The sequence below is a fragment of the Ascaphus truei genome, chromosome 7, assembly GCF_040206685.1.
Source record: "Ascaphus truei isolate aAscTru1 chromosome 7, aAscTru1.hap1, whole genome shotgun sequence".
NCBI classification, from domain to species: domain Eukaryota; kingdom Metazoa; phylum Chordata; class Amphibia; order Anura; family Ascaphidae; genus Ascaphus; species Ascaphus truei.
Window position 1 is genome coordinate 9,611,226 of NC_134489.1, and position 27,639 is coordinate 9,638,864.

The following is a 27,639-nucleotide window of genomic DNA, read 5'->3' on the forward strand; positions in this document are numbered from 1 at the left end:
ACACAGCCTTTCCACAGGCTATCAGGGGAGAAGGACACACAGCCTTTACACAGGCTATCAGGGGAGAAGGACACACAGCCTTTGCACAGGCTATCCGGGGAGAAGAACACACAGCCTTACCCAGGCTATCAGGGAGAAGGACACACAGCCTTTACACAGGCTATCAGGGAGAAGGACACACAGCCTTTACACAGGCTATCAGGGGAGAAGGACACACAGCCTTTACACAGGCTATCAGGGGAGAAGGACACACAGCCTTTACACAGGCTATCAGGGAGAAGGACACACAGCCTTTACACAGGCTATCAGGGACAAGGACACACAGCCATTACACAGGCTATCAGGGGAGAAGGACACACAGCCTTTACACAGGCTATCAGGGGTGAAGGACACACAGCCATTACACAGGCTATCAGGGACAAGGACACACAGCCTTTACACAGGCTATCAGGGGAGAAGGACACACAGCCTTTACACAGGCTATCAGGGACAAGGACACACAGCCATTACACAGGCTATCAGGGGAGAAGGACACACAGCCTTTACACAGGCTATCAGGGGACAAGGACACACAGCCTTTACACAGGCTATCAGGGACAAGGACACACAGCCATTACACAGGCTATCAGGGGAGAAGGACACACAGCCTTTACACAGGCTATCAGGGAGAAGGACACACAGCCTTTACACAGGCTATCAGGGACAAGGACACACAGCCTTTACACAGGCTATCAGGGGAGAAGGACACACAGCCTTTACACAGGCTATCAGGGACAAGGACACACAGCCATTACACAGGCTATCAGGGGAGAAGGACACACAGCCTTTACACAGGCTATCAGGGGAGAAGGACACACAGCCATTACACAGGCTATCGGGGACAAGGACACACAGCCATTACACAGGCTATCAGTGACAAGGACACACAGCCTTTACACAGGCTATCGGGAGAAGAACACACAGCCATTACACAGGCTATCAGGGACAAGGACACACAGCCATTACACAGGCTATCAGGGGAGAAGGACACACAGCCTTTATACAGGCTATCAGGGGACAAGGACACACAGCCTTTACACAGGCTATCAGGGGAGAAGGACACACAGCCTTTACACAGGCTATCGGGAGAAGAACACACAGCCATTACACAGGCTATCAGGGGACAAGGACACACAGCCATTACACAGGCTATCAGGGGTGAAGGACACACAGCCTTTACACAGGCTATCAGGGGACAAGGACACACAGCCTTTACACAGGCTATCAGGGGAGAAGACACACAGCCATTACACAGGCTATCAGGGGTGAAGGACACACAGCCTTTACACAGGCTATCAGGGGACAAGGACACACAGCCTTTACACAGGCTATCAGGGGAGAAGGACACACAGCCATTACACAGGCTATCAGGGAGAAGGACACACAGCCTTTACACAGGCTATCAGGGAGAAGGACACACAGCCTTTACACAGGCTATCAGGGGAGAAGGACACACAGCCATTACACAGGCTATCGGGGACAAGGACACACAGCCTTTACACAGGCTATCAGGGGAGAAGAACACACAGCCATTACACAGGTTATCAGGGGAGAAGGACACACAGCCATTACACAGGCTATCGGGGACAAGGACACACAGCCTTTACACAGGCTATCAGGGGAGAAGAACACACAGCCATTACACAGGTTATCAGGGGAGAAGGACACACAGCCTTTACACAGGCTATCAGGGACAAGGACACACAGCCATTACACAGGCTATCAGGGACAAGGACACACATCCATTACACAGGCTATCAGGGAGAAGGACACACAGCCATTACACAGGCTATCAGGGGAGAAGAACACACAGCCATTACACAGGCTATCAGGGGAGAAAGACACACAGCCTTTACACAGGCTATCAGGGGAGAAGGATACACAGCCTTTACACAGGCTATCAGGGGAGAAGGATACACAGCCATTACACAGGCTATCAGGGAGAAGGACACACAGCCATTACACAGGCTATCAGGGGAGAAGGACACACAGCCTTTACACAGGCTATCAGGGGAGAAAGACACACAGCCATTACACAGGCTATCAGGGGAGAAGGATACACAGCCTTTACACAGGCTATCAGGGACAAGGACACACAGCCATTACACAGGCTATCAGGGGAGAAGGACACACAGCCTTTACACAGGCTATCAGGGACAAGGACACACAGCCATTACACAGGCTATCAGGGGAGAAGGACACACAGCCTTTACACAGGCTATCAGGGGAGAAGGACACACAGCCTTTACACAGGCTATCAGGGGAGAAGGACACACAGCCTTTACACAGGCTATCAGGGGAGAAAGACACACAGCCATTACACAGGCTATCAGGGGAGAAAGACACACAGCCATTACACAGGCTATCAGGGGAGAAGGACACACAGCCTTTACACAGGCTATCAGGGGAGAAGGACACGCAGCCTTTACACAGGCTATCAGGGAGAAGGACACACAGCCATTACACAGGCTATCAGGGGAGAAGGACACACAGCCATTACACAGGCTATCAGGGGAGAAGGACACGCAGCCTTTACACAGGCTATCAGGGAGAAGGACACGCAGCCTTTACACAGGCTATCAGGGAGAAGGACACACAGCCATTACACAGGCTATCAGGGACAAGGACACACAGCCTTTACACAGGCTATCAGGGGAGAAGGACACACAGCCTTTACACAGGCTATCAGGGGAGAAGGACACACAGCCTTTACACAGGCTATCAGGGGAGAAGGACACACAGCCATTACACAGGCTATCAGGGGACAAGGACACACAGCCTTTACACAGGCTATCAGGGGACAAGGACACACAGCCTTTACACAGGCTATCAGGGGACAAGGACACACAGCCTTTACACAGGCTATCAGGGAGAAGGACACACAGCCTTTACACAGGCTATCAGGGGAGAAGGACACACAGCCATTACAGAGGCTATCAGGGGAGAAGGACACACAGCCTTTACACAGGCTATCAGGGGAGAGGGACACACAGCCTTTACACAGGCTATCAGGGGAGAAGGACACACAGCCATTACACCGGCTATCAGGGGAGAAGGACACACAGCCATTACACAGGCTATCAGTGACAAGGACACACAGCCTTTACACAGGCTATCAGGGGAGAAGGTCACACAGCCTTTACACAGGCTATCAGGGACAAGGACACACAGCCTTTACACAGGCTATCAGGGGAGAAGGACACACAGCCTTTACACCGGCTATCAGGGGAGAAGGACACACAGCCATTACACAGGTATCAGTGACAAGGACACACAGCCTTTACACAGGCTATCAGGGGAGAAGGACACACAGTCTTTACACAGGCTATCAGGGGAGAAGGACACACAGCCATTACACAGGCTATCAGGGACAAGGACACACAGCCATTACACAGGCTATCAGGGGAGAAGGACACGCAGCCTTTACACAGGCTATCAGGGGACAAGGACACACAGCCATTACACAGGCTATCAGGGACAAGGACACACAGCCATTACACAGGCTATCAGGGGAGAAGGACACACAGCCATTACACAGGCTATCAGGGGAGAAGGACACACAGCCTTTACACAGGCTATCAGGGGAGAAGGACACACAGCCATTACACCGGCTATCAGGGGAGAAGGACACACAGCCATTACACAGGCTATCAGTGACAAGGACACACAGCCTTTACACAGGCTATCAGGGGAGAAGGACACACAGCCATTACACAGGCTATCAGTGACAAGGACACACAGCCTTTACACAGGCTATCAGGGGAGAAGGACACACAGCCATTACACAGGCTATCAGGGACAAGGACACACAGCCATTACACAGGCTATCAGGGGAGAAGGACACGCAGCCTTTACACAGGCTATCAGGGGACAAGGACACACAGCCATTACACAGGCTATCAGGGAGAAGGACACACAGCCATTACACAGGCTATCAGGGACAAGGACACACAGCCATTACACAGGCTATCAGGGGAGAAGGATACACAGCCTTTACACAGGCTATCAGGGGAGAAGGACACACAGCCTTTACACAGGCTATCAGGGGAGAAGGACACACAGCCTTTACACAGGCTATCAGGGGAGAAGGACACACAGCCTTTACACCGGCTATCAGGGGAGAAGGACACACAGCCATTACACAGGCTATCAGGGAGAAGGACACACAGCCTTTACACGGGCTATCAGGGGAGAAGGACACACAGCCATTACACCGGCTATCAGGGGAGAAGGACACACAGCCTTTACACCGGCTATCAGGGGAGAAGGACACACAGCCATTACACAGGCTATCAGGGGAGAAGGACACACAGCCATTACACAGGCTATCAGGGGTGAAGGACACACAGCCATTACTGCACCGACACACTTTATTCGAGTAAATACCCGGTATGTACCTGGCAGATACCTGGAATGCGCCACTCCTAACCTCTGACAAGCCCCGTTGCATTTGCCTTCCCAGCCTGGGTTCATGCCTGGCTGATGGGCGGCTGATCTGTTAAATGATAATGATTAGGATTTAATAGGCTGCAATGCTTCGCGTGTCTACCAGATGGCATAAATTCATGAATTGTAATGCAGTTTATATATATATACTGTGCAGTATTGCAGCCAGCGGGAATAAAATGCTTCAATCCCTGCTTGGAAAATAACTCAATGTACTCGGGCAGAAAACAGTCACAAACCTCAATACACCCGGGTATACCCGAATTCGTGGGACTAGCCAAGCTCGAATAAAGTGTGTCGCCAGTGTACACAGGCTATCAGGGGAGAAGGACACACAGCCTTTACACAGGCTATCAGGGGAGAAGGACACACAGCCATTACACAGGCTATCAGGGAGAAGGACACACAGCCTTTACACAGGCTATCAGGGGAGAAGGACACACAGCCATTACACAGGCTATCAGGGACAAGGACACACAGCCTTTACACAGGCTATCAGGGAGAAGGACACACAGCCATTACACAGGCTATCAGGTAGAAGGACACACAGCCTTTACACAGGCTATCAGGGGAGAAGGACACACAGCCATTACACAGGCTATCAGGGACAAGGACACACAGCCATTACACAGGCTATCAGGGAGAAGGACACACAGCCTTTACACAGGCTATCAGGGAGAAGGACACACAGCCTTTCCACAGGCTATCAGGAGAGAAGGACACACAGCCTTTACACAGGCTATCAGGTAGAAGGACACACAGCCTTTACACAGGCTATCAGGGACAAGGACACACAGCCTTTACACAGGCTATCAGGGGAGAAGGTCACACAGCCTTTACACAGGCTATCAGGGGAGAAGGACACACAGCCTTTACACAGGCTATCAGGGAGAAGGACACAGCCATTACACAGGCTATCAGGGACAAGGACACACAGCCTTTACACAGGCTATCAGGGGAGAAGGACACACAGCCTTTACACAGGCTATCAGTAGAAGGACACACAGCCTTTACACAGGCTATCAGGGGAGAAGGACACACAGCCTTTACACAGGCTATCAGGGGAGAAGGACACACAGCCTTTACACAGGCTATCAGGGAGAAGGACACACAGCCATTACACAGGCTATCAGGTAGAAGGACACACAGCCTTTACACAGGCTATCAGGGGAGAAGGACACACAGCCATTACACAGGCTATCAGGGACAAGGACACACAGCCATTACACAGGCTATCAGGGGAGAAGGACACACAGCCTTTACACAGGCTATCAGGGGAGAAGGACACACAGCCTTTACACAGGCTATCAGGGGAGAAGGACACACAGCCATTACACAGGCTATCAGGGAGAAGGACACACAGCCTTTACACAGGCTATCAGGTAGAAGGACACACAGCCTTTACACAGGCTATCAGGGACAAGGACACACAGCCTTTACACAGGCTATCAGGTAGAAGGACACACAGCCTTTACACAGGCTATCAGGGGAGAAGGTCACACAGCCTTTACACAGGCTATCAGGGGAGAAGGACACACAGCCATTACACAGGCTATCAGGGACAAGGACACACAGCCTTTACACAGGCTATCAGGGAGAAGGACACACAGCCTTTACACAGGCTATCAGGGACAAGGACACACAGCCTTTACACAGGCTATCAGGGAGAAGGTCACACAGCCTTTACACAGGCTATCAGGGAGAAGGTCACACAGCCTTTACACAGGCTATCAGGGAGAAGGTCACACAGCCTTTACACAGGCTATCAGGGAGAAGGTCACACAGCCTTTACACAGGCTATCAGGGAGAAGGACACACAGCCTTTACACAGGCTATCAGGTAGAAGGACACACAGCCTTTACACAGGCTATCAGGGGAGAAGGACACACAGCCTTTACACAGGCTATCAGGGGAGAAGGACACACAGCCTTTACACAGGCTATCAGGGGAGAAGGACACACAGCCTTTACACAGGCTATCAGGGGAGAAGGTCACACAGCCTTTACACAGGCTATCAGGGAGAAGGACACACAGCCTTTACACAGGCTATCAGGGGAGAAGGACACACAGCCATTACACAGGCTATCAGGGGAGAAGGACACACAGCCATTACACAGGCTATCAGGGGAGAAGGACACACAGCCTTTACACAGGCTATCAGGGGAGAAGGACACACAGCCTTTACACAGGCTATCAGGGGAGAAGGACACACAGCCTTTACACAGGCTATCAGGGGAGAAGGACACACAGCCATTACACAGGCTATCAGGGGAGAAGGACACACAGCCTTTACACAGGCTATCAGGGACAAGGACACACAGCCTTTACACAGGCTATCAGGGAGAAGGACACACACCCATTACACAGGCTATCAGGGGAGAAGGACACGCAGCCTTTACACAGGCTATCAGGGGAGAAGGACACACAGCCTTTACACATGCTATCAGGGGAGAAGGACTCACAGCCATTACACAGGCTATCAGGGGAGAAGGACACACAGCCTTTACACAGGCTATCAGGGGAGAAGGACACACAGCCTTTACACATGCTATCAGGGGAGAAGGACTCACAGCCATTACACAGGCTATCAGGGGAGAAGGACACACAGCCTTTACACAGGCTATCAGGGGAGAAGGTCACACAGCCTTTACACAGGCTATCAGGGACAAGGACACACAGCCTTTACACAGGCTATCAGGGGAGAAGGACACACAGCCTTTACACAGGCTATCAGGGGAGAAGGACACACAGCCTCTACACATGCTATCAGGGGAGAAGGACACGCAGCCTTTACACAGGCTATCAGGGGAGAAGGACACACAGCCTTTACACAGGCTATCAGGGGAGAAGGACACACAGCCTTTACACAGGCTATCAGGGGAGAAGGACACACAGCCTTTACACAGGCTATCAGGGGAGAAGGTCACACAGCCTTTACACAGGCTATCAGGGGAGAAGGACACACAGCCTTTACACAGGCTATCAGGGGAGAAGGACACACAGCCTTTACACAGGCTATCAGGGGAGAAGGACACACAGCCTTTACACATGCTATCAGGGGAGAAGGACACACAGCCTATCAGGGGAGAAGGACACACAGCCTTTACACAGGCTATCAGGGGAGAAGGACACACAGCCTTTACACAGGCTATCAGGGGAGAAGGACACACAGCCTTTACACAGGCTATCAGGGGAGAAGGACACACAGCCTTTACACAGGCTATCAGGGGAGAAGGACACACAACCTTTACACAGGCTATCAGGGGAGAAGGACACACAGCCTTTACACAGGCTATCAGGGGTGAAGGACACACAGCCTTTACACAGGCTATCAGGGGAGAAGGACACACAGCCTTTACACATGCTATCAGGGGAGAAGGACACACAGCCTATCAGGGGAGAAGGACACACAGCCTTTACACAGGCTATCAGGGAGAAGGACACACAGCCATTACACAGGCTATCAGGGAGAAGGACACACAGCCTTTACACAGGCTATCAGGGAGAAGGACACACAGCCTTTACACATGCTATCAGGTCCAGAATAACTAACTTACTCTGAGGCTGTGGAGAAGGTAGTAGTTATACTCCTGTCTGAATTAGAGAGATGCACACGGCGCCAGGCCCAGAAGATGAGATTACTGGGGTTGAAGGTGGACCAGGAAGCCCAAGATGACATGCCCAAATATTGTCATCCCCATCCTTAGCATAGTCCACAGGATGTATGCAGGCAGAGGAAAATGCCCACACATGGATTTCCCCTCCCCAGGGATACCACGCCTAATAGGCCCCAGGGCTTAAAGCCAGTTTAGAGTTAACCCTTAGCGCCCTGAGTGACTGGAGCAGAGCAGTAGTGCTGTTTTCACAGAGCCCAATACGTGGTAAATTGGAATAAACTGGCAAAACCTGGGTGCTCAACATTAACCCCATAGTTACCCTGATGACATTAGACAACCGGGCAGAGCTTCCTAGGAAGCCCTGCTGCCTATTTCGTCACACCTCCCCCTTCTGTTAGATAAACTTCGGCGATGTAATAATCAGGAATCGGGTTTATAGTTCAAATCAGTCATCTTTATTTCTTCAATCATCTCAGCGATTCAGCAAGGATACAACATACAAAATACTTCTATTCAAGGTAGCGAGTATCTGAAGAAGGTAGTAGCTTATGCCTATTACAGCTACTTTTTTTTGATAATATATATAACCTTCAAGACTGGGACCCGGGGGCTGAAAACTCTGAATGTGTGGCCAGCACCAAATAGACTGAAAAAAAAAGAAAGAACAGAGTCTCCCAAGTGAGATATCCAACAGAACTCTGCTCACAAATGTAATAGTGCAGCCTCTTCCATGTATTAGAGAGCAGTGAGGAACGCAGCGTTTCAGGTGATGGAAGGTGCATACGGGAGCTGAAACGCTGCGTTCCTCACTGCTCTGTAATACATGGAAGAGACTGCACTAAGGAATTTGTGAGCAGAGTTCTGCTGGATATCTCACTTGGGAGACTCTGTTCTATTGTTACTGTACATAGAAGATGAAATTCTTGAAATAGATCATGCAAATGTATCCATAGGTGGTATTTCTATTTGCGGTACACTCTACAGTGGAGGGTTTTGTCACTTTTTTTTTACCCACCATAACTTTATTTAATGTCTGGTTATACCCACGTACCAGCTTCCCGTTGCTCAGCCAGCAACCAACCTCTCACTGATGAGACCAAAAAGGTCGAGACAAGTATCGTGAGCAGGGGTACTGGCTGTGCACTTCTGTAACCCATGCTGTGCTGGAAAGCTATGTAACTCAAAAGGCACAAGCTTATAGGGGTCCGTCTGAAAATGGATGAGAAGAGTGACACACTGTGCTCATTTGCATGTCATTACCCAGAATCCCTGGCTGCAGTGGAAACACTGTATGCTAAGAGATAATGGGGAAAGGAAGGGTTACAGACCTGTGTGAGACATGCAAATGCCCCACAAGTGGTATTTTTATTTACTGAAATAGATCAAAATGTATTGGCCAAAGATGAGAAATCTGCTGTGTTGTCATTACAACTTTCTTGTTTCTTAAGTGTGTTCCGCAAGTAACCCGGGCCTTAGCACATTTTAGAAACACTTAGGAATGTATAGTGTAACTCTCATTAATGCAACATGGTGCTTAGCCTTCAGCTTTTAAAGGTTTCCAAGCACCAGGAGGAAAGGAGACGTTTGGGAGTGCTGTAGCAACAAGGTTTATCTGAGGATATTCCCACGCACCCATCGATCATAAATACGTCTCTAAAACCAGCTCTGCACTTACAAACCACAGGAAAAAACTGGGATGCTTGTCACAGAGCGGAACGTCACAGAGCGGAACGTCACAGAGCGGAACGTCACAGAGCGGAACGTCACAGAGCGGAACGTCACAGAGCGGAATGTCCCAGCTGGTTTTACTAATAACGCATATCAGGGGCTCCCGAGAATGGACTATAGGTTTACACCACAATTTCAACTTTATATAATTATTATCTAGCTGTACCTATTTATAGATCTATATTAATATATATATATATATATATATATATATATATATATACACCTTTTGTAAAGCACTGTATATACTGTGGGCTCTCCATTCATTTTTATTCACACTGATACACACACATACTCTTACATCACTTGCTTTCAGGAACCTCTTGACACCTCCAGCCATAAAACACATCCACACCGGGGGAAGGACTAGCACAGATAACATTCCAAGAGACACTGTTTATAGTATAGCTTTTGCTTGCTTCATTCATTGTAACATCGCCGGAAGAAGAGATCAGTGTATCTCGAAAGCTCGCACAAATAAAAGCATTTCGTTAGCCACAGAACGGTATCATCTATTTATTTTTTGATTATATATATATATATATATATATATATATATATATATATATATAATGTGTGTGTGTGTGTGTGTGTGTGTGTGTGTGTGTGTGTGTGTGTGTGTGTATATATATATATATATATATATATATATATATATATATATATATATATATATATATATATGCAAATACAACTGTATGCTCATCTGCAGGTCTGCAACCCCGCCTTTCCCCATTATCACCCAGCATACAGCACTTGCACTGCAGCAAGGGATTCTGGGAAATGACATGCAAATGAGCACACAGTGTCACTTTTTGCCTCAAAAACCATTTTTAACATGGTTCCCTATAGGCTTAAGCTTGCTGCATGGTCACAGTTTTGAGCACAGCCAGGGTTAAGGTGCATACCCAGAAAACCATATATATATAGTAGTGCCAAGTGTTTATATGCAAATAATTAAATACATTTAAATAATTTGTGTTGGTGAAATTATGTGAAAATGATAATAAGAACAATATCAATATAAACGAATCAGTGAATAAAAAGTGATTAATACAATGACATACAACAAAAAACTAAACTCTAATACAAATACAGTGAATATAAGTGTAAATATAAAAACCAGTCCCTTGACAAAGTCCAACAGTATCTCTGATGTGTATACAGACTCTTCTAGTAGAGGGGTTTAAGGCAGCTCTCAAGAGGATGGACCACATCCAAAATTGGACCTAGAGGAAAAAGAAAAGAGAGAGAGAGCGCACGCCCCATAGCGTAAAATAGTACATTTATTTTGGAAAGGGGGAATGGGAGGGGGGAAACAGGTTCACTCACAAACGTAGGTAAAAATGGGCAATTTGTGAATACTATCACCGCCAACCTGGTACATCCGCGATCGTGCCCGCGATGGTAGTCCTCCCAGCGCGAGAGGGACTGCGGTCAGCTGGAAGACTGGAACGCTTTAACAGAAAACAGCAAACTCCAAGAATCACTTCAGTGAAGGCTCCGATATTCTCTGGCGTCGGCACTGCGCCGGGCGCGATCCGGACGGATCGCGGGCCTGTGGGATGACGTAGTGCCGTGATGACGTAACCTGACGCGTTTCACCGCACACGGGCGACTTTTCCAAAGGAGATTATCTGCAGATCTAGGGCTGTGTATATATGCCCTGTGGTTGCCTAGCAACCCGTTACTAATATGATTATTATAATTATTGGCTTAATTGAGCCTGTACTCACTTTAAAATACAAAATAGATCGTATTGGACTAAAAACAGCACAATAATACTAAATATACATCTCCAATAGAAATTAATTTGGCATGTACATGAATACATATCCTAACGGGGGATTGGCAATTAAAAAAGATAACCAAAAAACATCTTAATAAAACTACTGATAAATGAATAGGGGCGGGGGGGCAAGGGGCGGGGGGGGCGGGGGGGGCAAAGGGCAGGGAGGGGCGGGGGGCAAAGGGCAGGGAGGGGAGGGGGGGGCAAAGGGCAGGGAGGGGCGGGGGGGGGCAAAGGGCAGGGAGGGGCGGGGGGGGCAAAGGGCAGGGAGGGGCGGATGGGGGGGGCAAAGGACAGGGATGGGTGGGGGGGGGCAAAGGGCAGGGAGGGGCGGGGGGGGGCAAAGGGCAGGGAGGGGCGGGGGGGGGCAAAGGGCAGGGAGGGGCGGGGGGGGCAAAGGGCAGGGAGGGGCAGGGGGCCAAAGGGCAGGGAGGGGCGGGGGGGCCAAAGGGCAGGGAGGGGCGGGGGGGCCAAAGGGCAGGGAGGGGCGGGGGGGCCAAAGGGCAGGGAGGGGCAGGGGGCTAAGGACAGGGAAGGGCAAGAGGGCAGGGAGGGGTGGGGGGGCCAGAGGGCAGGGAGGGGCGGGGGGCCAAGGCCAGGGAGGGGCGGGCCAAAGGGCAGGGAGGGGTGGCGGGGGCCAATGGGCAGGGAGGGGTGGGGGGGGCTAAAGGGCAGGGAGGGGCGGGGGGGCCAAAGGGCAGGGAGGGGCGGGGTGGCAGGAAGGGCAGGGAGGGGCAAGATGGCAGGGAGGGCAGGGGGGCAAGAGGGCAGGGAGGGCAGGGGGGCAAGAGGGCAAGAGGGCAGGGGGGCAAGAGGGCAGGGGGGCAAGAGGGCAGGGGGTCAAGAGGGCAGGGAGGGAGGGGGGCAGGGAGGGAGGGGGCAAAGGGCAGGGGGGGCAAAGGGCAGGGGGGGCAAGAGGGCAGGGGGGCAAGAGGGCAGGGGGGGCAAGAGGACAGGGAGGGGGCAGGGGGCAAGAGGCCAAAGGGCAGGGGGGCAAAGGGCAGGTGGGCAAAGGGCAGGGTGGCAAAGGGCAGAGGGGCAAAGGGCAGGGGGGCAAAGGGGCAGGGGGAGGGAGGGCAGGGGGCAAGAGGGCAGGGGGCAAGAGGGCAGGGGGGCAAGAGGGCAGGGGGGCAGGGGGAGGGAGGGCAGGGGGAGGGAGGGAGGACAGGGGGCAAAGGGCATTGGGAGGGAGGGCAGGGGGGGCAAAGGGCATTAGGAGGGAGGGCAGGGGGGGGCAAAGGGCAGGGGGAGGGAGGGCAGGGGGGGCAAAGAGCAGGGGGAGGGAGGGCAGGGGGGGCAAAGGGCAGGGGGAGGGAGGGCAGGGGGGGCAAAGGGCAGGGGGGGCAAAGGGCAGGGGGAGGGTGGGCAGGGGGGGCAAAGGGCAGGAGGGGCAAAGGGCAGGGGGGGCAAAGGGCAGGGGGGGAAAAGGGCAGGGTGAATCTTGGACGCGTTAAATAACCCATTCCCCTGCGTTTCCTCACCTTGCACACGGCCGCGCTCCTCTTCCTACTGGGTACCGGCCGCCCTCCTCCTCCACCTCGGGCTCCTCCGCGGAGAGGCTGAGATTCTCCGGTGAGGAGGTGCTGTGCCTCTTGCGGTGAGAGGCGGAGACAGCCGGAGGAGAGGCGGAGACAGCCGGAGGAGAGGCCTCTGGGACGGGGAGCGCCGGGTGCTCTGTGTGTGTGTGTGTGGGGGGGAGCACCGGGGGGGGGAGAGCCGTTCAGTGCTCTGTGTGTGTGGGTGGGGGGGGGTGAGCCGGGGGGGGGGAGCGCCGGGTGAGGGGAGAGCCGCTCTGTGTGTGTGGGTGGGGGGGGGGGTGAGAGTCCCCCGCTGTGTCCCGGGGGCTCGCTCCGCTCCCCCGCTGACTGTAGCGGCGCCGGGGGGGTGGGGGAGGAAGGGGAGGAAAAAGCACGGGAAACCGGGAGATCCGGGGAGAGGAGGAGGTGCGCGCGGGTCCCGATGAGCACCGCGCAGAGTGTGAGAGAGTGTGAGAGAGTGTGGGTGTGTGTGTGTGTGTGTGTGTGTGTGTGTGTGTGTGTGTGTGTGTGTGTGTGTGTGTGTGTGTGTGTGTGTGTGTGTGTGTGTCGTCACTCCGCCTCAGGCCAATGAGAGGTGCGGGGGCGGGCGGCCCAAGGGACCAATGAGATTTCCCCTAGGGACACAGGAAGATGCAGACAGGCATACAGTGCTTTCACTAATATATAATAAGATATACAAATCATGAATATCTGGCACTCCTGAAGTGATATAATGACCTGGTGCTTATGTCATAAAAAATAATAAAGCATACATTACCAGCAAAGGTAAGGAGACAACAGCACTCAGAAGGTATAAGCAGCTATAACCTGTATTAAAGAAACTTGCACATATATCCAACGTTTCGGTCCGCTGAACGGGACCTTCCTCGGGGGGTTGCACTAGGTCCCGTTCAGCGGACCGAAACGTTGGATATATGTGCAAGTTTCTTTAATACAGTTTATAGCTGCTTATACCTTCTGAGTGCTGTTGTCTCCTTACCTTTGCTGGTAATGTATGCTTTATATATTCCAGGCAAAAGGTGACACACTGTGTGCTCATTTACATGTCATTTCACAGAATCCCTTGCTGCAGTGGAAGTACTGTATGCAAAGAGATAATGGTGAAGAGCAGTGTTGCAGGCCTGTCTGAGACATGTAATGTGCTCCCAAGTGGTATTTTTATTTGCTGTACATGTATATAGTTACATGTGCATATGTACATAGGTGTGTATCTTCTGGGCGACGTATAAATGAGACACCAGCTCCATTCTCTCTCTCTGTCTCTCTCTGTCTCTCTCTGCAGGTTGCTGCTGTGTCAGTCCACGTGAGCGGATTCAGCCCCTCCCACCACCTGCAGTCGCTCTTCCAACACTGGACCCACCCCAATGGCAAGACACGGCTGAAAGTGGCCTATGACTTTAACCGCAGTTTGCTGGTCTGAGGAGTTTCTATTTTTAGAGAGGATAACAGAATATGGATTTTTGGTAATAATTGGTGTGCAGAGGTGGGGGTCTTTTTTCTTTTGTCACAGAAAAGTATATTTTCTACAATAAATGATAGTGGTCAATGAATGATCATCTTTCTTCTATCTATAGAATGCATCAAGCAGATCAATTAACTCACACAACACCCTAACCCTCCATACTACGTCACACACTGCCGTTCATTTGCTTGGCAACCCCGTTCTCTTAAGGCTGAGGACCCGCTGCGGTCGGCGACGCGTGTGGCCGCGTGCGCCACCAGCCCCTTACCTGCAATCTCTTGGTCCCCGCTGCCTCCTCCCTCCGCGGCTCACTACGTGCTGTGACGCGTCAGCCGGCCAGCGCTACCAGAAGAAGGTGTTCTGAAGCGTTGACGCGTCACGTGGTGCGCGAGTGAGCCAATGAGGAGGTAAGGAGGGGAGCAGGGAAGGAGCTACTGGAGGGAGGCGGGGGGAAGTGTGTGTGTGTATGTGTGTTGTGGGTGGAGGGAGACCGAGGGGGGGGGGGGGGGGCGGCCAGACCGACGGGGGACGGACGAACGGACCCTCCGCTCAAACCACGCCCCCCCGCTCCAGCTCCCGCTCCGTACAGACAGCAGGTAGCGGTCAATTGACTCTCAGCGCGCCACCTGCATGCAGTGCGGGCGCGCTGACTGAGGCAGCGGGGCCTCGGCCGAATTCATCTTCAGTCTTGTGGGCGGCGAGCAGCTTGGGCAGTGAGGGGGTTAAAAGCGCTGCAGGGGTTAAGCAAAAAGATCTGTGGACTGCCTCCCTCTAGTGGTTGCAAATTGAATTTCAATTCCCTTCCCATTAACATTACAGGCAGCAGAGGAGCGCGCTGCAAAATAAAGATCACTCTTTCGGTAATTACGAAAACATCTGGTTTGTTGAGGTGCAACATTCATATAGGGTGATGCGGAAGAGTTAGGGCGAGACACACCCAGGTGTTTGACTAATGCATACAGCTTTAAAGGCAGAAACCACTCTTGCACTTGTTCACAACATTTTGTATTTGCGGCACTCTGAACGGCGGGGGGTTTTTGTCACTTTTTTTTAACTTTTTTCCCCACCATAACGTTATTAATGTCTGGTTATTCCCACGTACCAGCGTCACTGTGCATAGCCAGTAACCAGCCTCGCACTGATGAGACCCAAAAGGCTGAAAAAGCTGTCTGTGATAAGGGTTACTGGCTTTGCACTTCTTTAACCCAGGCTGTGCTGGAAAGCTGTGTAAGGCCTCGGACACGCTTACCGCTGGCGCGCTGAGGCTCAGGGAAAGCGGGTGCTTTCCCTGGCCTTGCGGTTGCTTACCGCAAGCGCTCTCAGCAGGCCGTCAGGGGGCGGTCCGGGGGCGGGCGCGTCACTGGCCGGGGGCGGGCCAGTGACGTCACGGAGCTGGTTCGCCCTCATTGGGCGAACCGCTCACGTGACCGGCCTGTCTCGCCGGCACGCGGGGGAATTTTAAATTCCCCTAAGACCTGCGCTTCCGCAAGCGCGCGGAAGCGCAGGTGAGCCCCTACTAAAGCCGCTCTAATTGCGGCTGTAGGGGCTAGGTGCTGAGCGGGAGCACGCGTCAGCACGCTCCCGCCAGCAAGCACCTAACATGGCCGAGGCCTAACACGGCAGGCATAGGCTTATAGGGGTCCGTGTGCAAATGGTTGAGAAGTAAAGAGTGACACCTGTGCTCATTTGCATGTCATTACCCAGAATCCCTGGCTGCAGTGGAAGCGCTGTATGCTAAGAGATAATGGGGAAAGACAGGGTTACAGACATATCTGAGATATGAAAATGCACCCACAAGCGGTATATTTGTTTGCTTCACAAAATGATAAATATATGCTGTAATTAAAATGCTGCCTTTATAACTAAAAGCATGAAAACCTTCTGAATGAAACGTCATTTTCCAGGGGTTAAGTTAAAGATAAAATTGGAAATAGTTTTCTTTCTCCGTTATAAATGCCCTTATTTTTGCATCACACTGCCTGCTACGGCCGCTCGCTCCCATGCGCGCCTCCGCCGAGCGCTCCTGCACCCCAGCGATCTGTGCTTAAGCTGCAGGAGTAGGGCCGCGGCAGTTGTGGCAGACAGTTGCGGGTGCCGTCCCTCGTTCCCCCGGTGTCCCCGTCCCTCGTTCCCCCGGTGTCCCCGTCCCCCGTTCCCCCGGTGTCCCCGTCCCTCGTTCCCCCGGTGTCCCCGTCCCTCGTTCCCCCGGTGTCCCCGTCCCCCGTTCCCCCGGTGTCCCCGTCCCTCGTTCCCCCGGTGTCCCCGTCCCTCGTTCCTCCGGTGTCCCCGTCCCTCGTTCCCCCGGTGTCCCCGTCCCTCGTTCCCCCGGTGTCCCCGTCCCTCGTTCCCCCGGTGTCCCCGTCCCTCGTTCCCCCGGTGTCCCCGTCCCTCGTTCCCCCGGTGTCCCCGTCCCTCGTTCCCCCGGTGTCCCCGTCCCTCGTTCCCCCGGTGTCCCCGTCCCTCGTTCCCCCGGTGTCCCCGTCCCTAGTTCCCCCGGTGTCCCGTCCCTCGTTCCCCCGGTGTCCCCGTCCCTCGTTCCCCCGGTGTCCCCGTCCCTCGTTCCCCCGGTGTCCCCGTCCCTCTTTCCCCCGGTGTCCCCGTCCCTAGTTACCCCGGTGTCCCCGTCCCTCGTTCCCCCGGTGTCCCCGTCCCTCGTTCCTCCGGTGTCCCCGTCCCTCGTTCCCCCGGTGTCCCCGTCCCTCGTTCCCCCGGTGTCCCCGTCCCTCGTTCCCCCGGTGTCCCCGTCCCTCGTTCCCCCGGTGTCCCCGTCCCTCGTTCCCCCGGTGTCCCCGTCCCTCGTTCCCCCGGTGTCCCCGTCCCTCGTTCCCCCGGTGTCCCCGTCCCTCGTTCCCCCGGTGTCCCCGTCCCTCGTTCCCCCGGTGTCCCCGTCCCTCGTTCCCCCGGTGTCCCCGTCCCTCGTTCCCCCGGTGTCCCCGTCCCTAGTTCCCCCGGTGTCCCCGTCCCTCGTTCCCCCGGTGTCCCCGTCCCTCGTTCCCCCGGTGTCCCCGTCCCTCGTTCCCCCGGTGTCCCCGTCCCTCGTTCCCCCGGTGTCCCCGTCCCTCGTTCCCCCGGTGTCCCCGTCCCTCGTTCAACCGGTGTCCCCGTCCCTAGTTACCCCGGTGTCCCCGTCCCTCGTTCCCCCGGTGTCCCCGTCCCTCGTTCCTCCGGTGTCCCCGTCCCTCGTTCCCCCGGTGTCCCCGTCCCTCGTTCCCCCGGTGTCCCCGTCCCTCGTTCCCCCGGTGTCCCCGTCCCTCGTTCCCCCGGTGTCCCCATCCCTAGTTACCCCGGTGTCCCCGTCCCTCGTTCCCCCGGTGTCCCCGTCCCTCGTTCCTCCGGAGTCCCCGTCCCTCGTTCCCCCGGTGTCCCCGTCCCTCGTTCCCCCGGTGTCCCCGTCCCTCGTTCCCCCGGTGTCCCCGTCCCTCGTTCCTCCGGTGTCCCCGTCCCTCGTTCCCCCGGTGTCCCCGTCCCTCGTTCCCCCGGTGTCCCCGTCCCTCGTTCCCCCGGTGTCCCCGTCCCTCGTTCCCCCGGTGTCCCCGTCCCTCGTTCCCCCGGTGTCCCCGTCCCTAGTTCCCCCGGTGTCCCCGTCCCTCCCTTTTTTTTTATTATTATTATTATACTCTGTAGACCGAAGCCAAATTTTGGTGAATTTCATCGCTTGTGTGCGGGGACCGGAGAGCAGGGGGGGGGCATGTAGGACTAAACATAAACAAAAACGTGTGTGTGTGTGTGTGGCGTGTGGCGTGTGGCGTGTGGAGCAGGGAGCTGCCGAGTCTCTGGTCACAGCAGCCAATGCATTGATTGGCTGCTGAAACTGGCGTCACGCTGCTGCAGCCGGAGATCACAGATTGGATAGACTCCGGCGACTGCAGCAGCGGCGACGCCGCACTTTGCAGCCAATGGTAATTTCAATACTGAACACTACCATTGGCCGCCAGGAGTCTGTGACGAACACGCGCACGTAAGCGCTGCACGTCGTGTAGTGTGCTGTGTGAGCGGGGCCTTAAGCTGCCTGGTTCAAGAGTTTGGGGAAGGAGGTGGCAAATTCCAGTTCAACAGGTCAGGTTTTCAGGATATCCCTGCTTCAGCACAGGTGGCGCAAACTGTGGCTCAGTCAAAGGCTGAGTCACTGATTGAGGGAGTGATTGAGCCACCTGTGCTGAAGCAGGGACATCCTAAAAACCTGTCCTGTTGAGGGGGTCTTGAGAAGTGGAGTTTTCCACCCCCTGGTTTGGAGGATATTCACTAAGCAGCGACAGTGCAGGTCGGGAGGGCACAATGGCACGGAAACTCTTATAGAATTCCATGGGAGTTTCTGCGCGACAGTGACTTGGTCCGTGAGCTGCAGCGCATGTTATGTGTATGTGTACCCGTGAGCTGCAGCGCATGTTATGTGTATGTGTACCCGTGAGCTGCAGTGCATGTTATGTGTATGTGTACCCGTGAGCTGCAGCGCATGTTATGTGTATGTGTACCCGTGAGCTGCAGTGCATGTTATGTGTATGTGTACCCGTGAGCTGCAGCGCATGTTATTTGTATGTGTACCCGTGAGCTGCAGTGCATGTTATGTGTATGTGTACCCGTGAGCTGCAGCGCATGTTATTTGTATGTGTATCATTGAGCTGCAGCGCATGTTATTTGTATGTGTACCCGTGAGATGCAGCGCATGTTATGTGTATGTGTACCCGTGAGCTGCAGCGCATGTTATTTGTATGTGTACCCGTGAGCTGCAGCGCATGTTATGTGTATGTGTACCCGTGAGCTGCAGCGCATGTTATGTGTATGTGTACCCGTGAGCTGCAGCGCATGTTATTTTTATGTGTACCCGTGAGCTGCAGCGCATGTTATTTGTATGTGTACCCGTGAGCTGCAGCGCATGTTATTTGTATGTGTACCCGTGAGCTGCACCGCATGTTATTTGTATGTGTACCCGTGAGCTGCAGCGCATGTTATTTGTATGTGTACCCGTGAGCTGCAGCGCATGTTATTTGTATGTGTACCCGTGAGCTGCAGCGCATGTTATTTGTATGTGTACCCGTGAGCTGCAGCGCATGTTATTTGTATGTGTACCCGTGAGCTGCAGCGCATGTTATTTGTATGTGTACCCGTGAGCTGCAGCGCATGTTATTTGTATGTGTACCAGTGAGCTGCAGCGCATGTTATTTGTATGTGTACCCGTGAGCTGCAGCGCATGTTATTTGTATGTGTACCCGTGAGCTGCAGCGCATGTTATGTGTATGTGTACCCGTGAGCTGCAGCGCATGTTATGTGTATGTGTACCCGTGAGCTGCAGCGCATGTTATTTGTATGTGTACCCGTGAGCTGCAGCGCATGTTATTTGTATGTGTACCCGTGAGCTGCAGCGCATGTTATTTGTATGTGTACCAGTGAGCTGCAGCGCATGTTATTTGTATGTGTACCCGTGAGCTGCAGCGCATGTTATTTGTATGTGTACCCGTGAGCTGCAGCGCATGTTATTTGTATGTGTACCCGTGAGCTGCAGCGCATGTTATTTGTATGTGTACCCGTGAGCTGCAGCGCATGTTATTTGTATGTGTATCATTGAGCTGCTGCGCATGTTATTTGTATGTGTACCCGTGAGGTGCAGCGCATGTTATGTGTATGTGTACCCGTGGACTGCAGCGCATGTTATTTGTATGTGTACCCGTGAGCTGCAGCTCATGTTATTTGTATGTGTACCCGTGAGCTGCAGCGCATGTTATGTGTATGTGTACCCGTGGACTGCAGCGCATGTTATTTGTATGTGTACCCGTGAACTGCAGCGCATGTTATTTGTATGTGTACCTGTGAGCTGCAGCGCATGTTATGTGTATGTGTACCCGTGAACTGCAGCGCATGTTATTTGTATGTGTACCCGTGAGCTGCAGCGCATGTTATTTGTATGTGTACCCGTGAGCTGCAGCGAATGTTATTTGTATGTGTACCCGTGAGCTGCAGCGCATGTTATTTGTATATGTACCTGTGAGCTGCAGCGCATGTTATTTGTATGTGTACCTGTGAGCTGCAGCGCATGTTATGTGTATGTGTACCCGTGAGCTGCAGCGCATGTTATGTGTATGTGTACCCGTGAGCTGCAGCGCATGTTATTTGTATGTGTACCCGTGAACTGCAGTGCATCTTATTTGTATGTGTACCTGTGGGCTGCAGCGCATGTTATTTGTATGTGTACCCGTGAGCTGCAGCGCATGTTATTTGTATGTGTACCCGTGAGCTGCAGCGCATGTTATGTGTATGTGTACCCGTGAGCTGCAGCGCATGTTATGTGTATGTGTACCCGTGAGCTGCAGCGCATGTTATTTGTATGTGTACCAGTGAGCTGCAGCGCATGTTATTTGTATGTGTACCCGTGAGCTGCAGCGCATGTTATTTGTATGTGTACCAGTGAGCTGCAGCGCATGTTATGTGTATGTGTACCCGTGAACTGCAGCGCATGTTATTTGTATGTGTACCCGTGAACTGCAGCGCATGTTATTTGTATGTGTACCCGTGAGCTGCAGCGCATCTTATTTGTATGTGTACCTGTGAGCTGCAGCGCATGTTATTTGTATGTGTACCCGTGAGCTGCAGCGCATGTTATGTGTATGTGTACCCGTGAGCTGCAGCGCATGTTATTTGTATGTGTACCCGTGAGCTGCAGTGCATGTTATTTGTATGTGTACCCGTGAGCTGCAGTGCATTTTATTTGTATGTGTACCAGTGAGCTGCAGCGCATGTTATTTGTATGTGTACCCGTGAACTGCAGCGCATGTTATTTGTATGTGTACCCGTGAGCTGCAGCGCATGTTATTTGTATGTGTACCCGTGAGCTGCAGCGCATGTTATTTGTATGTGTACCCGTGAGCTGCAGCGCATGTTATTTGTATGTGTATCATTGAGCTGCAGCGCAAGTTATCTGTATGTGTACCCGTGAGCTGCAGCGCATGTTATTTGTATGTGTACCCGTGAGCTGCAGCGCATGTTATTTGTATGTGTACCCGTGAGCTGCAGCGCATGTTATTTGTATGTGTATCATTGAGCTGCTGCGCATGTTATTTGTATGTGTACCCGTGAGCTGCAGTGCATGTTATTTGTATGTGTACCCGTGAGCTGCAGCGCATGTTATGTGTATGTGTACCCGTGAGCTGCAGCGCATGTTATTTGTATGTGTACCCGTGAGCTGCAGCGCATGTTATTTGTATGTGTACCCGTGAGCTGCAGCGCATGTTATGTGTATGTGTACCCGTGAGCTGCAGCGCATGTTATTTGTATGTGTACCCGTGAGCTGCAGCGCATGTTATTTGTATGTGTACCCGTGAGCTGCAGCGCATGTTATTTGTATGTGTACCCGTGGGCTGCAGCGCATGTTATTTGTATGTGTACCCATGAGCTGCAGCGCATGTTATATGTATGTGTACCCGTGAGCTGCAGCGCATGTTATGTGTATGTGTACCAGTGAGCTGCAGCGCATGTTATTTGTATGTGTACCCGTGAGCTGCAACGCATGTTATTTGTATGTGTACCAGTGAGCTGCAGCGCATGTTATTTGTATGTGTACCCGTGAGCTGTAGCGCATGTTATTTGTATGTGTACCCGTGAACTGCAGCGCATGTTATTTGTATGTGTACCCGTGAACTGCAGTGCATCTTATTTGTATGTGTACCCGTGAGCTGCAGCGCATGTTATTTGTATGTGTACCGTGAGCTGCAGCGCATGTTATTTGTATGTGTACCTGTGAGCTGCAGCGCATGTTATGTGTATGTGTACCCGTGAGCTGCAGCGCATGTTATTTGTATGTGTACCCGTGAGCTGCAGCGCATTTTATTTGTATGTGTACCCGTGGGCTGCAGCGCATGTTATTTGTATGTGTACCCGTGAGCTGCAGCGCATGTTATGTGTATGTGTACCCGTGAGCTGCAGCGCATGTTATGTGTATGTGTACCAGTGAGCTGCAGCGCATGTTATTTGTATGTGTACCTGTGAGCTGCAGCGCATGTTATGTGTATGTGTACCCGTGAGCTGCAGCGCATGTTATTTGTATGTGTACCCGTGAGCTGCAACGCATGTTATTTGTATGTGTACCAGTGAGCTGCAGCGCATGTTATTTGTATGTGTACCCGTGAGCTGCAGCGCATGTTATTTGTATGTGTACCCGTGAACTGCAGCGCATGTTATTTGTATGTGTACCCGTGAACTGCAGTGCATCTTATTTGTATGTGTACCCGTGAGCTGCAGCGCATGTTATGTGTATGTGTACCCGTGAACTGCAGCGCATGTTATTTGTATGTGTATCATTGAGCTGCAGCGCATGTTATTTGTATGTGTACCCGTGAGCTGCAGCGCATGTTATTTGTATGTGTACCCGTGAACTGCAGCGCATGTTATTTGTATGTGTATCATTGAGCTGCAGCGCATGTTATTTGTATGTGTACCTGTGAGCTGCAGCGCATGTTATTTGTATGTGTACCCGTGAGCTGCAGCGCATGTTATTTGTATGTGTACCCGTGAGCTGCAGCGCATGTTATGTGTATGTGTACCCGTGAGCTGCAGCGCATGTTATTTGTATGTGTACCCGTGAGCTTCAGCGCATGTTATTTGTATGTGTACCAGTGAGCTGCAGCGCATGTTATTTGTATGTGTACCCGTGAGCTGCAGCGCATGTTATTTGTATGTGTACCCGTGAGCTGCAGCGCATGTTATGTGTATGTGTACCCGTGAGCTGCAGCGCATGTTATTTGTATGTGTACCCGTGGGCTGCAGCGCATGTTATGTGTATGTGTACCCGTGAGCTGCAGCGCATGTTATGTGTATGTGTATCATTGAGCTGCAGCGCATGTTATTTGTATGTGTACCCGTGAGCTGCAGTGCATGTTATTTGTATGTGTACCCGTGAGCTGCAGCGCATGTTATTTGTATGTGTACCCGTGAGCTGCAGCGCATGTTATTTGTATGTGTACCCGTGAGCTGCAGCGCATGTTATGTGTATGTGTACCCGTGAGCTGCAGCGCATGTTATTTGTATGTGTACCCGTGAGCTGCAGCGCATGTTATTTGTATGTGTACCCGTGAGCTGCAGCGCATGTTATTTGTATGTGTACCCGTGAGCTGCAGCGCATGTTTTGTATGTGTACCTGTGAGCTGCAGCGCATGTTATTTGTATGTGTACCTGTGAGCTGCAGCGCATGTTATGTGTATGTGTACCCGTGAGCTGCAGCGCATGTTATGTGTATGTGTACCCGTGAGCTGCAGCGCATGTTATTTGAATGTGTACCCGTGAACTGCAGTGCATCTTATTTGTATGTGTACCTGTGGGCTGCAGCGCATGTTATTTGTATGTGTACCCGTGAGCTGCAGCGCATGTTATTTGTATGTGTACCCGTGAGCTGCAGCGCATGTTATGTGTATGTGTACCCGTGAGCTGCAGCGCATGTTATGTGTATGTGTACCCGTGAGCTGCAGCGCATGTTATTTGTATGTGTACCCGTGAGCTGCAGTGCATGTTATTTGTATGTGTACCCGTGAGCTGCAGCGCATGTTATGTGTATGTGTACCCGTGGGCTGCAGCGCATGTTATTTGTATGTGTACCCGTGAGCTGCAGCGCATGTTATGTGTATGTGTACCAGTGAGCTGCAGCGCATGTTATTTGTATGTGTACCCGTGAGCTGCAGCGCATGTTATTTGTATGTGTACCAGTGAGCTGCAGCGCATGTTATGTGTATGTGTACCCGTGAACTGCAGCGCATGTTATTTGTATGTGTACCCGTGAACTGCAGCGCATGTTATTTGTATGTGTACCCGTGAGCTGCAGCGCATCTTATTTGTATGTGTACCTGTGAGCTGCAGCGCATGTTATTTGTATGTGTACCCGTGAGCTGCAGCGCATGTTATTTGTATGTGTACCCGTGAGCTGCAGCGCATGTTATTTGTATGTGTACCCGTGAGCTGCAGCGCATGTTATTTGTATGTGTACCCGTGAGCTGCAGTGCATGTTATTTGTATGTGTACCCGTGAGCTGCAGCGCATGTTATTTGTATGTGTACCCGTGAGCTGCAGCGCATGTTATTTGTATGTGTATCATTGAGCTGCAGCGCATGTTATTTGTATGTGTACCCGTGAGCTGCAGTGCATGTTATTTGTATGTGTACCAGTGAGCTGCAGCGCATGTTATTTTTATGTGTACCCGTGAGCTGCAGCGCATGTTATTTGTATGTGTACCCGTGAGCTGCAGTGCATGTTATTTGTATGTGTACCCGTGAGTTGCAGCGCATGTTATTTGTATGTGTACCCGTGAGCTGCAGCGCATGTTATTTGTATGTGTACCCGTGAGCTGCAGCGCATGTTATTTGTATGTGTACCCGTGAGCTGCAGCGCATGTTATGTGTATGTGTACCCGTTAGCTGCAGCGCATGTTATTTGTATGTGTACCCGTGAGCTGCAGCGCATGTTATTTGTATGTGTACCCGTGAGCTGCAGCGCATGTTATTTGTATGTGTACCCGTGAGCTGCAGCGCATGTTATTTGTATGTGTACCCGTGAGCTGCAGCGCATGTTATTTGTATGTGTACCCGTGAGCTGCAGCGCATGTTATTTGTATGTGTACCCGTGAGCTGCAGCGCATGTTATTTGTATGTGTACCCGTGAGCTGCAGCGCATGTTATTTGTATGTGTATCATTGAGCTGCAGCGCATGTTATTTGTATGTGTACCCGTGAGCTGCAGTGCATGTTATTTGTATGTGTACCAGTGAGCTGCAGCGCATGTTATTTTTATGTGTACCCGTGAGCTGCAGCGCATGTTATTTGTATGTGTACCCGTGAGCTGCAGCGCGTGTTATTTTTATGTGTACCCGTGAGCTGCAGCGCATATTATTTTTATGTGTACCCGTGAGCTGCAGCGCATGTTATTTGTATGTGTACCTGTGAGCTGCAGCGCATGTTATTTGTATGTGTACCCGTGAACTGCAGGGCATGTTACGTGTATGTGTACCTGTGAGCTGCAGCGCATGTTACGTGTATGTGTACCCGTGAGCTGCAGCGCATGTTATGTGTATGTGTACCCGTGAGCTGCAGCGCATGTTATTTGTATGTGTATCCTTGAGCTGCAGCGCATGTTATGTGTATGTGTACCCGTGAGCTGCAGCTCATGTTATTTGTATGTGTACCCGTGAGCTGCAGCGCATGTTATTTGTATGTGTATCCTTGAGCTGCAGCGCATGTTATGTGTATGTGTACCCGTGGGCTGCAGCGCATGTTATTTGTATGTGTACCCGTGAGCTGCAGCGCATGTTACGTGTATGTGTACCCGTGAGCTGCAGCGCATGTTATTTGTATGTGTACCCGTGAGCTGCAGCGCATGTTATTTGTATGTGTACCCGTGAGCTGCAGCGCATGTTATGTGTATGTGTACCAGTGAGCTGCAGCGCATGTTATCTGTATGTGTACCAGTGAGCTGCAGCGCATGTTATGTGTATGTGTACCAGTGAGCTGCAGCGCATGTTATTTGTATGTGTACCAGTGAGCTGCAGCGCATGTTATTTGTATGTGTACCCGTGAGCTGCAGTGCATGTTATGTGTATGTGTACCCGTGAGCTGCAGCGCATGTTATTTGTATGTGTACCCGTGAGCTGCAGCGCATGTTATTTGTATGTGTACCTGTGAGCTGCAGCGCATGTTATTTGTATGTGTACCCGTGAACTGCAGCGCATGTTATGTGTATGTGTACCCGTGAGCTGCAGCGCATGTTACGTGTATGTGTACCCGTGAGCTGCAGCGCATGTTATGTGTATGTGTACCCGTGAGCTGCAGCGCATGTTATTTGTATGTGTACCCGTGAGCTGCAGCGCATGTTATTTGTATGTGTATCCTTGAGCTGCAGCGCATGTTATGTGTATGTGTACCCGTGAACTGCAGCGCATGTTATTTGTATGTGTACCAGTGAGCTGCAGCGCATGTTATGTGTATGTGTACCCGTGAGCTGCAGCGCATGTTATTTGTATGTGTACCCGTGAGCTGCAGCGCATGTTATTTGTATGTGTACCCGTGAGCTGCAGCGCATGTTATTTGTATGTGTACCCGTGAGCTGCAGCGCATGTTATGTGTATGTGTACCTGTGAGCTGCAGCGCATGTTATTTTTTATGTGTACCCGTGAGCTGCAGCGCATGTTATTTGTATGTGTACCCGTGAACTGCAGCGCATGTTATTTGTATGTGTACCCGTGAGCTGCAGCGCATGTTATGTGTATGTGTACCTGTGAGCTGCAGCGCATGTTATTTGTATGTGTACCCGTGAGCTGCAGCGCATGTTATTTGTATGTGTACCCGTGAACTGCAGCGCATGTTATTTGTATGTGTACCCGTGAGCTGCAGCGCATGTTATGTGTATGTGTACCCGTGAGCTGCAGCGCATGTTATTTGTATGTGTACCCGTGAGCTGCAGCGCATGTTATTTGTATGTGTACCCGTGAGCTGCAGCGCATGTTATTTGTATGTGTACCCGTGAACTGCAGCGCATGTTATTTGTATGTGTACCCGTGAACTGCAGCGCATGTTATTTGTATGTGTACCCGTGAACTGCAGCGCATGTTATTTGTATGTGTACCCGTGAGCTGCAGCGCATGTTATTTGTATGTGTACCCGTGAGCTGCAGCGCATGTTATTTGTATGTGTACCCGTGAGCTGCAGCGCATGTTATTTGTATGTGTACCCGTGAGCTGCAGCGCATGTTATGTGTATGTGTACCCGTGAGCTGCAGCGCATGTTATTTGTATGTGTACCCGTGAGCTGCAGCGCATGTTATGTGTATGTGTACCCGTGAGCTGCAGCGCATGTTATTTGTATGTGTACCCGTGAGCTGCAGCGCATGTTATTTGTATGTGTACCCGTGAGCTGCAGCGCATGTTATTTGTATGTGTACCCGTGAGCTGCAGCGCATGTTATTTGTATGTGTACCCGTGAGCTGCAGCGCATGTTATGTGTATTTGTACCCGTGAACTGCAGCGCATGTTATTTGTATGTGTACCAGTGAGCTG

The 27,639-nt window shown here is 51.9% G+C and overlaps 1 protein-coding gene across 1 annotated transcript in view; it reads left to right on the forward strand.

Annotated features, from left to right (window-relative positions):
• The window catches only part of LOC142498689 (uncharacterized), a 73,234-nt gene extending 58,323 nt beyond the window's left edge, over window positions 1-14,911 (forward strand). The window contains exon 6 of the mRNA XM_075606966.1: window positions 14,440-14,911. Coding sequence (XP_075463081.1) covers window positions 14,440-14,577 — 138 coding nt within the window. The 3' untranslated portion in view covers window positions 14,578-14,911. The remainder of the gene's footprint in view (window positions 1-14,439) is intronic.
• The last annotated feature ends 12,728 nt before the right edge of the window (window positions 14,912-27,639 follow it).